This window comes from Vitis vinifera, chromosome 6 (genome assembly GCF_030704535.1).
Source record: "Vitis vinifera cultivar Pinot Noir 40024 chromosome 6, ASM3070453v1".
Taxonomy (NCBI): domain Eukaryota; kingdom Viridiplantae; phylum Streptophyta; class Magnoliopsida; order Vitales; family Vitaceae; genus Vitis; species Vitis vinifera.
In genome coordinates this window covers 24,150,770-24,161,815 of record NC_081810.1, presented here as the reverse complement: position 1 = coordinate 24,161,815, position 11,046 = coordinate 24,150,770, and the positions used below count along the sequence as shown (strand labels likewise).

The 11,046-nt window shown below is 29.9% G+C and overlaps 1 protein-coding gene across 1 annotated transcript; it reads right to left on the bottom strand.

Annotated features, from left to right (window-relative positions):
* Positions 1–5,243: 5,243 nt before the first annotated feature.
* LOC100253468 (uncharacterized calcium-binding protein At1g02270) lies at positions 5,244–9,480 on the bottom strand. Its single transcript, XM_002272769.5, has 10 exons — positions 8,929–9,480; positions 8,738–8,833; positions 8,551–8,656; positions 6,991–7,211; positions 6,764–6,840; positions 6,519–6,633; positions 6,298–6,423; positions 6,100–6,204; positions 5,875–5,985; positions 5,244–5,751 (listed from the first exon to the last, which is right to left on the bottom strand). Exons 1-10 carry the CDS (start codon positions 9,052–9,054, stop codon positions 5,515–5,517), a joined length of 1,320 nt encoding a protein of 439 aa, XP_002272805.2. The 5' UTR covers positions 9,055–9,480; the 3' UTR covers positions 5,244–5,514.
* Positions 9,481–11,046: the final 1,566 nt, after the last annotated feature.

Here is an 11,046-nt window from a genome sequence, read left to right as displayed (position 1 = left end):
GGGTGATATATATAGGTGAGAAAAGGAAAAGAATGAGAGATTTTTCTTGGGGGCAGAGCACACGGAATTTTGGAAAAAAGCAAGGGACTTCGAACGGAGATCGGGCTGTCATTTAATCATCAAGAGAGGATTTTCTCTTTCACTTCAAAGGTTAGTTTTCTATATAGTACTTTTATTTAGCCTAGATTTTTTTTTTTTTTTTTTGGAAATTTTAGTTTTTGATTAATTCTTTGTGTTAAAGTTTATATTATTTTCTTTTTAAATCCCCAATTAGTTTAATTCTAATCTATCTTTTAGTTTAAGTTTGTTAATGATTTTAATTCTTAAGTTTAAATAATCATATTGAATAAAGTTTGTATTTTTAATCCCAATTAGTTTGATTTCAATTCGTTTTTAATTTAAATGCATTAGTTGATCTTAATTCTTTGTTTTAAATAATCACGTTAAATAAAGTTTGTATTTTTAATCCCAATTAATTTGATTTCAATTCGTTTTTTAGTTTAAATGTATTTTGTTGATCTTAATTCTTCAGTTTAAATAATCATATCGAATAAAGTTTGTATTTTTAATCCCAATTAGTTTGATTTTAATTTGTTTTTTAGTTTAAATGTATTTTGTTGATCATAATTCTTGACTTTAAATAATCACGTTAAATAAAGTTTATGTTTTTAATCTCAATTAGTTTGATTCCAATTCGTTTTTAGTTTAAATACATTTTATTGATCTTAATTCTTAAGTTTAAATAATCATATTGAATAAAGTTTGTATTTTTAATCCCAATTAGTTTGATTTTAACTTGTTTTTTAGTTTAAATGTATTTTGTTGATTTTAATTCTTAAGTTTAAATAATTGTATTGAATAAAGTTTGTATTTTTAATCCCAATTAGTTTGATTTCAATTCATTTTTAATTTAAATGCATTAGTTGATCTTAATTCTTTGTTTTAAATAATCACGTTAAATAAAGCTTGTATTTTTAATCCCAATTAATTTGATTTCAATTCGTTTTTTAGTTTAAATATATTTTGTTGATCTTAATTCTTGACTTTTAATAATCACGTTAAATAAAGTTTGTGTTTTTAATCTCAATTAGTTTGATTTCAATTCGTTTTTAGTTTAAATACATTTTGTTGATCTTAATTCTTAAGTTTAAATAATCATATCGAATAAATTTTGTATTTTTAATCCCAATTAATTTGATTTTAATTTGTTTTTAGTTTAAATGTATTTTGTTGATTTTAATTCTTTACTTTAAATAATCACGTTAAATAAAGTTTGTGTTTTTAATCTCAATTAGTTTGATTTCAATTCGTTTTTAGTTTAAATGCATTAGTTGATCTTAATTCTTAAGTTTAAATAATTATGTTAGATAAAGTTCATGTTTTTAATCCCAAAATAGTTTATTTTTAATTTATTTGTTAGTTTAAATATGTATGTGATTTTAATTTATTAGTTTAAATAATCATGTTAGATAAAGTTTATATTTTTTTAATTCTAAATTAGTTCAGTTTTAACCTATCTTTTAGTTTAAGTATATTTGTGATTTTAATTCATTAGTTTAAATAATCTTGTTAGATAAAGTTCATATTTGAAATTCCGATTTAGTTTAGCTTTTATTTATTTTTAATTTGGATGTGTTTGTAATTGTAATTTAGTAGTTTAATTAATCTTATTAAATAAAGTTCATGTTTTTAATTACAATTTAATTTAGTTTTAATTTGTTCTTCACTTGTATGTGTTTGTGATTTGAATACATTAGTTTAATTAATCCCGTTAGATAAAGTTTAATCTTGATTTAATTTATTTTTTTAGTCTAGAGGCATTTATGTGTTTAGTTAATCTTATGTTAATTATGGATTGTTATTCTCAATTTATGCGCTTCTTGAATCCTTGTTGCTAATTCTTGATGGATATTTCATTAGCTTATTTGATCTAAATATTAATAATTTATTGCTTTGATAGTTTCCTTTTTGTTCAAAGGTCATTGGAAAATCATGAAGATTGGCCTCTACCATCACCATTATCATTTTTGTTAATTACTAAAAAAATTTTACTTTGAGGTTTCATTTTTGTTTGGTTGGGTATTTTATTTCCTATATTTTATTTTTTCCAAATTAATTCCTTTTATTTTAAAATAAAATACTTTTCTCAAAAAAAATCATTTTAAAAATCTATTTCAAAAACTCATTTAGAGTCCTCAGGATCAAAATCTCTTTTTTTTTTATTATTTAAAAATAATATGCAACCATATCTTGTTCGGTTTGCATTCTTCTCGGTTTTCAACAAAAATTTTGGTTTTGAACAAAAACACGAATCAAAGCTTGTGGTCCCAAATAATGGGATGATTCTGGGCTAAATTCGTGTATATCAATTGGGGAATTGGTGAAACCCCTACATAAGAAAATCTTTTCAAAAATTATTTTTGTTGCCATTTTTGTCACTTGTTGAAATTATGTCTATCTTTTTTAGGAATTGTATATAAGATGTGTGTGATAATTAATGTTTTCATATACTTTGATAATTTTTGTTATGCTAATTAGATAACAAGCATGCTAGGGTTTCTTTATTTTATTATTATATAATCCCTCATGTCTTATGGGAGCGCATTGTAAGTTATTTATGCTATCCAGGTACGCCCCCCCCTATCGCCTACTTTCTAAATTTTGTAAACAATCGTGTCACTATGAAGTATGCATATGTTTGATAATCCTTAGGTGTTTAGATGTATGTTTGATTCACTATGATTAAATACATGTTGTGTGTTATACTTCTATACTAACTCTGATGTTTTATGATAGCGCTTGAGAAGCGGTCCGGGTACGCATCCTAACCTTTCTTTTATGGCAATTTGATCTTGTTTAGCATGCAAATTTTTTGAAATCACCTAGCCTACTTAGGTATCCATAATTAACCGATTAATTGCCATATTCCCCTTAACTTAATTAGTAGAGACCTCTTTAGGGCTTAGAGGGGTGCTACCTCCTAGAGGTACCTTCCCAATAAGTAACCTGATCCCCGGACCAAGACTTGGGTTTTCAAAGACACGTTTTTCCAAAAATTATGGAGTCATTTTTTTAGGGTTTTATTTCTTGTTTTATTTTCCCTTCAAAAATAAAAATAAAATAAGTGGCGACTCCAACTTTTTTTTCAAAAAATCAAATTTTCACAAATAAATAAAAAGCGAGTCTCGCCGATCGAGTGGGGACGCACGTGAAAAATGCGGGTCCACAGATGGTAAAGATAATCTTGAGAGGATGATAATGTTCACCTCTTTAGATTATGAATATCAATTCATGGGGAGCTTGCATGCAGTTGTTAGTAGGTCATACACTCAAGTATTCTATCTCGATCTAATATCATAGGATATTGGAGTACAATTAACTCTCTATAATGGGATGTTGAGTGAACCTTGTAATTGGATTATGAGGAAGCTAGTATTTTCCTATAAGTTTTAGTGGTTCTACTGAAGTTCATATTCCTTATTAGCACATGTTTTAAGGATTAGTTGGGTTCTTTATTCACACATGTGCATAGAAGCCCTTTGGTAAATACATAAAATTGCACAAGAGGTTGTGAATAGTCTCTCTAGATTAGGCTATTTGATTAATTGGAGTCAAATAATGCTAATTAATTAATTATGATCCAAATGAGCTAAATTAAGTGACCCGAGCCTAAGATAGGCTCAATTCACTTAAGTCTGTCGAAAGTTTATATAAACCCCCTTTTAAAGTTAGGACTTCAATTTAGTCTTCTTATGCCCTCCAAAAAGAGGAGAACCCTAGCCACTGTCCCTCTATGAGGCTTCTACCACCTTTAGTGCCAACAATAAAGGAAAGAAGGTCATTAACCGAAAGATCTCTTTGTTTTTTAGATCCACATCACTGATTGGATTGGATCTAGGAACATCCAAATTACATATTTGTTATTCTAAACACCTAGATCTAATGTTTATGTTTTAAAGCTTTTGTTATGCTTGGATCTAACATCTTTCATATAGTTTTGAACGCACCTTGGAATTGATTAATCCAAATATTCCAATAGATATTATGAGCCTTCTATCTAATCAAGTTACATTATATATGGTCTAGACGTATGAATGGTTATGCAAAAGATACAAAACTTAGGTTCCTCAATTATAGCTTAATAAGTTGTTCACAACAGTTATGAATTTGGGCAACTCAGTAGTGGCTATAGTGGATCACCTGCCTAATTAATGGAATGAATTATCTTAGCCATTACAGTTAAATTCTAAGGTAGATGTACTAGTGTAAAATTCTTACACATTGAAATAGGACCTAAAGAGAAGCATGTCATTAATTTCCTCAGTTGGATATGCTTTATCTCCTAAGTTACTATACTTTATGTATTCTTAATCTTGAGAAGATGTCGTACTGATGTCTAAATTGATGGTTATTTTGAGTTCCATATGAGTGAGATCCTAAAGTGACATTATATCCCTAAAATCTAGGGAAATCATTCATTTAATAGTTGGTTATAAATATCGTTAATATAGAAACCATGAGACCTCTTATGTGAGATAATCATATCCCTTTTAAGTGATACAAATGTACTGATCATTGTGAATCCATGGTCATGGTAGCTCCACTAAATTGGAACTTCATATTTATCCTTGTGAACATAGAAATATCAATTGATAATCAATAAAAAGATGGATCTATAATCAATAAATATTTGTTGATGAGGAATAGCATGTAGTGGTATAGTAGGACTCCAACACTTGCTTCTTGCCTTATCTTAATTATCATTAAATATTAGAGTGCAATTAATCTTATTTAGTGGAACGAAGAAAGTGTTATTAATTTTTATTTATTTATTTATTTTTTAATTCTTAGAAGCTAGTTATTCTATGGGTTTTGATGGTCCCACTCAAGCAATTTATATGTGCTTGTTTTTATTTATAGCTTGGGTGGAGCATAAGATTCTTGAGTTGAGGGGCAAGGCCATGGCTCTTAATAGAAAAAACAAAAATGGAAAAATCATCTTTCAGGCTTGTCGACCTAGGTAAGATCAAACTATAGATCTCATGCAAATCGTATTAAAATTTAAATTATTCGATGCATTTTTAATGATCATGGAACCAGCAATTGCGAGTTGCCTGTAGGAACCGTTGACGTGCATAACAGAAACTATAGTAATGCAATACGATGTATGATTATGCTACATAGCTGACTTGAACCAAAAACAATGGCAAAGAGTAACATCCAAACCTTCACAACTGACCATCTGAAGAGGTGAAAAAAAATATAATTTTACTTCTTGTTTTTGCTGTATATTTGTCTTTTATTTATACAATTATCTCTCCCAAGCAATAAATGTGATACAATTCATGCTACAAGCAATGCTGAGGTTTACATGGAAACTCCATGGGAGCATTCAAAAGCTAGCAAATCATTATATGCTCTAAGATCAACAAAAAATATGACTCCAATTTGATCATAAAGTAACCTGAGCGCCAAAACTAATATGTTGTATTCACATGGAATGGAAAAAACTGCTCAGGTACAGTTCATTTCCACTAGGGAAAACTCCACAGTTAAGTGTGCATGATCAGATAGTGAATAATTCTCAGGCCACATCCCTTTCTCAACTTCTGGAGGGAAGAGCATTGCATTTTTGACATTGAAACCAATCATAGTTGTAGAGGTAGAAGTGTTGAACATTTCTTTTATCTGTCCCCCATTTTCTTCAGTGTCTTCCTTCTGTAGAAGCGAAGGATGCAGGTTCTCTGCCCTCTGCAATAGTCACAATATCAGAACTTAATTAAGCATGCCATTGTTAATCTAAACCAATCTGCATATAAAGGATGTAAAATACAAATTTATTTTTTAAAAATAAAAATAATAAGAAAAGCTTACAGAATATTGCAAAAGATCAATGACTCCATTTCTATCTGTATCTAGATGTTCCCATAATTTTTTTGTATCTTCATTGCATAGGTCACTATGAGAACTCCCACATACCCCTAGCTGACAAAAAAGAGAGAAAAAATAGGGTGAAGTATTAGTCACCTATTTTAACTACCGATGATGTTCCAAATAATTCATATTTCCAGGCATATTGTGACACAAGCCAAAGGATACCTTAGCAAGAGCTTGGCAGAACTGAGAGTAAGTAATGTAACTGCCATCCATTTCGAAAAAATGTAGTGGATCAACACTTCCTGTCGATGCTTTCTGCAGTAGGTTCTATAGTGTGACAAGTAAAGAAATATCAATTCACTTGCATTGAAATCGATCAATTAGAAAAATGAGAATCATGTGTATTTATATTCTACACACCGTGATATTTCCAAGAAGTGCTTCCATAAAGCTTTCTTTAAGTGGCTTCCGATGTTTGTTAGGATTGAGGAGCCATATAAAGTCCACTCCACATACATTTCCTCTATGGTTACGGTGACTGATCCACTGCAAAAAATTATATCTTTAGCATGTTTTTTTTTTTTTTTTTACATAAATACATTTAATGTGCTCACTAGCACATCATGGAGAGAGTAAATAACCTTATGGGAATCTTCATCAATGTCCATGTAATTGTGAGCAATGTCATAGGATGAAACAAAACCTTGCGAGCACAGAAACTTATAGACATGTCCCTTGTTGCTTCCATTCCAATCCCTACACAGTTTTACAATGGTAGTCGGATAGGAAGTTACACAAAAACTTGCTCTACTTTCCAAAAATAAAAAATCAGAGAGCACTTGTGATATAAATTAACTGCTTATTCTCTTGATCATTCAGAACTTACCCACATAGGATGATAGGTACAGATGGTAGTTGGTGTTCATCACAATATGATTCAATATATTGTAAAATCATGTAAACCTTCAAGAGATCAAAAAAAGAAAAAAGGAAAAAAAAAAAAGAGATAGTTTAGGAAGTTTCGGAATTGGTAGATAAATTAGAGCAAATAATGAAAGTTAATGTTGTATTAATTTGCTAAAAGAACCATATGGTAAGGCTTAAATATGTCACCTGTTGTAAACGGAGGAAGCAATAGCTCGAGTCATGAGGAAAAATTAAGTGTGTATTCACAATAAGAGCTTCCTTCTTTATATCTGCAGATTGGTTTTGAGGAAAACAAACAAGCAGCTCAACATGTAAAAGCAGGGCCACACGATCAGCAATGTCATGGAAGAGAAATTCTCTGGAATTCAAAACACGGAACTGGTTTTTGTTGACTGCTGTTAGCAAACCTGTGCCAAACAAAGTTAGCAAAGGCTCAGAACATGTGCAAGTATGGGTGAAACAGTTCAAAAACTTTGTGCAGAGTAAAGAAGAAAGAAACCACTGATACATAAAAATTAAAATCTTTGAGTCTGATAAAAATGTTTCTACGATTTATCAATCATGACGGTACCATGGGAAATAATTTAACTGGGAGGATCTACTTAGTTGTCTAAAGGTTAATACCAGCAAAGTGAGTGTGAAACTGCTCCAAACCATTATCAATCCTTAAACTTTAGTTCTATTCATTTTGAATCTTCAACATGGACTAAAGAGAAGAGAGTAAGTGTGAAAAGGATTTCTGACAACATTTTGCAATGGCTTCCCAGTGTGATTATATCCAAATAATACTCTTGTAACTGGCCTAGGAAAACACCGACCTACTTTTCTTCTCTCTTCCATCACTATCCATATTAAAACTAAGAATAAGTAAGATGACAAATTGCCATCCTCTCTGCTTCCTACCCCATTAATCTCTAGGTATTTCTTTTCTGTATTATTTTATTTTTCTGGGAAATCTGCATTAGGATAAGATTTCCACAGAGAATTTATAAGGTCCGTGCCATAATTGATTTTGGATGTTGGTAACAGAAGACTACATAATCTGTGAAGATACTGCCTCATTTCTTATTAAAACTTGCTTCACATGCCTTGATTTAGCCTCGGCATTCTCATTTGGATTTATTTTCTTTTTGACTATCATTTTATTTGCTCCAAATAATGGACATAGATGTAGATCATGCATTCTTCAAACAACTTCTGGCCCAAAAGAAACTAATTCTTCATGTTTTTTCTGTCACATTTAATTTAAGAATACAAGTAATCAGAAATTAGAAATTCTAGTGTTGAATTATGAGAAATTCTAATACTTTTCACTCTGGAAACAGATCAATAAAAACCCAAAAAGACAAAAATATAATCCCACAAGGGAGCTGGAAGTTGAATTCTCTAAATTTTTCAGAACAGTGAAAGCAGCCAAGAAAAAGCCCTGCTACCTATACACACAAATTCAAGATTTGGGAACTACATGGCCCTATAAATGACATGAACTTCAAGAATCAATGAAGGAAAAAACTCCAAAAAAATCAAAAACAAAAAGGGAACAGAAAAACTTGGTGAGAACTTAGTAGAGGAAAAAGGCCCATGTTAGGCACAAAGAGTAAGAAAAACATTTAGAAATATTTAAGGTTACATTCAAATACAGTTCTTTAAGGGCCCCAGTAGTCAAACAAAACAGAAACAAGAAGTAAACACAGGAAAATGACTAATATTAAGTCAAACAAAGACAACAAAAATTTTTTAGTGTACCATCACCACGGTTATTAGTCCGAGCAAGTTTATAAGTGACATAGCCCGCAACTCCAAGTCGCTTCTCATACATGCTTACAAGGTCTTCATTACCAACCCAAAATTCCTGACACCACAAATATAAAGATCCATGACTCCACACATGTAAAGACAAAAAATTCTATTGAAAGAAACTCATCAGACGTACCTGCAAGCATATAATCGAAGATTTTAAATGAAGTAGCCTGTCCAATATGCTTTCATTCCTACGAAGCCAAAACTCTCTGAACTCACTCTCACAACGCTGAAAAGTTCCATTGCAGAAACAACAATCAGGACATCGAAAGCAAAACCCACTATATTGTTTTCAACCCAGAATTAAAACTTATCAAGAAATACCTTGTTGCTTAATCTCTTGTAGATCGGTGCAAGGATATTGAAAGTAGTACATGAAACGCACCCCACAGTATTTGAACCAAAAGACTGATGATCTGGATCCTGGAACTCTTCACTTGGGACATCCATGTACTGTATGATGAACAACCTCCAAATGGTTCAATGACAAACTCTAAGAGGCCATTCATCAAACAGACAATGTGGTTTATCAGTCCTCCCCTATAAATACTTGTTCAAAACCACTATTTCCAATTGGGTGTGTTGGATTTACCGTTAAAATTTGATTCAGACAGTAATTGCTATACAATACCCTTGAAGAAATCACAGAAAAAGACTCTCAACCTTCGCGAACAAAAAAGAGAGTGGTGGTCTGCGAAAGTCACCCACTTTCACATGGAATCAATGCTTCATGAGAAAAGCGCAAAGGGGGTGGATCGAAAGGAGATGGCCAGGTGTTCTGAAAATGAATTCTTTGGTGTAAATTCAGAATAACAGCCACTAACCAACATTTCAAATCTGTTCAAATTTCTAGATGAAAATATGCCTTCAAAAGAAAGGCCATGACTTCAAGCATTATCACATTTGATCATTGGGCGGCGTGAGACGTGTACCACACGTGTGCCAAAAAATTATTATTATTACAACAAAAAATTATTTACGCCAGCAAATAGACAGATCAAAGCAGGATGTTAAAAAATTATTTTAAGAAATTTGGGATAAGCATTAATTTTATTTCGTATAAGGAGACTAGTTAATTTTTTTATTAAAAATAATACTTAAATGCCTTTATTTTTTAAAAGATAAAGAAAAAACACAAATAAGAATGTTTTTAGGAATAATTTTTATTCTAATAATAGATTATTTTCTTAGAATATATTTTTTTATTTTCATTTTTAGGATTATTTTTTAAAAATAATTATAATTATGAAGAATGTTTGAAAATAAAATATTAAAAATAAAAATTATTTTCAAAAAATATTTGAAATTATAGAAAATGGATTGAAAATATTTTAAATTCTTAAATAATTTTTTACTTTAAAATATATCAAAGAATTGTTTTTAAAAATTATTCTCAAAAACTATTTTCTGATAACGATATTAAAAAATATTTTCAAATAATTAGGACTTGTTTGATAATTATTTTCGAATATTGTTTTGAAGAACAATTTTAGAAAAATGTTTTATGATATTTTATAAAACAAAAGTTTGTTTGTAAATTAAAATATTTTTAATCTTTTTAAATATGTTTTAAAAATAATTTTTAATTCTAATATTTTATTTTTAATCATTTTACTTTTATAATTATAAAAAATAAATAAAAATAAAAAATAACTATAAAAAATAAAAAATAATTTTTTATTATTAAACATATTTTTATGATTTTTTTGTATTTCGAATAATAAAAAACTATTATTAAAAACAGTTATCAAACAAACTTGGGAGACTTACTATAAGTTATATGGTCCTCAATTGACCATGATTAACTTTTACCCCTTAGTTAGGGGTTGGTCAGTGATACACGTCTGCTCTTATCACTAAGCTCTTGTATGTCTTGTGCCTCGGAGAACTCAAGGGCTGAAGCTCAAATAGTATGATGTTGCTATCACTTAGTGGTTTATGCTAAATAAAATAAATAAAAAAATGAAAATCAAGAGTTTAGAAAAATGAATGATGTAGGTTAAGTGAGTCATAGTTCAATTATATGGCTTCACTCCTTCACAACCTTTAAATGAGTATGGATTTAAACTTATAAGAGGTTAATACTCCTGTTTGGAAAAAGTAAGTGTTTCAGCATGTGAAAACTTTCGTGGAGAAGCATGTTCCTATATGAAATCAAGTCATATATGCCAAGAACTAGGGACAACCATTATTATCCTTAAAATGATCATAATCTTAAGTCATGCATGACCATGAGAAATGATTCAAAAGGATTGAAAATGATCCTCTAAATTCTAGTTTGTAAAAGCTTTCAAAAAAAAAAAAAAATGAGAGCAACTATCTATTTTCTCAAGCACAATGTAAAACCATAGCCCATGGTAAGAGGCTTGACATTAGACCACAAAAATGACCATGAGGGTTTGAAAATATGTTTCACAAGTATATTTGCAAAAAAAAAAAAAA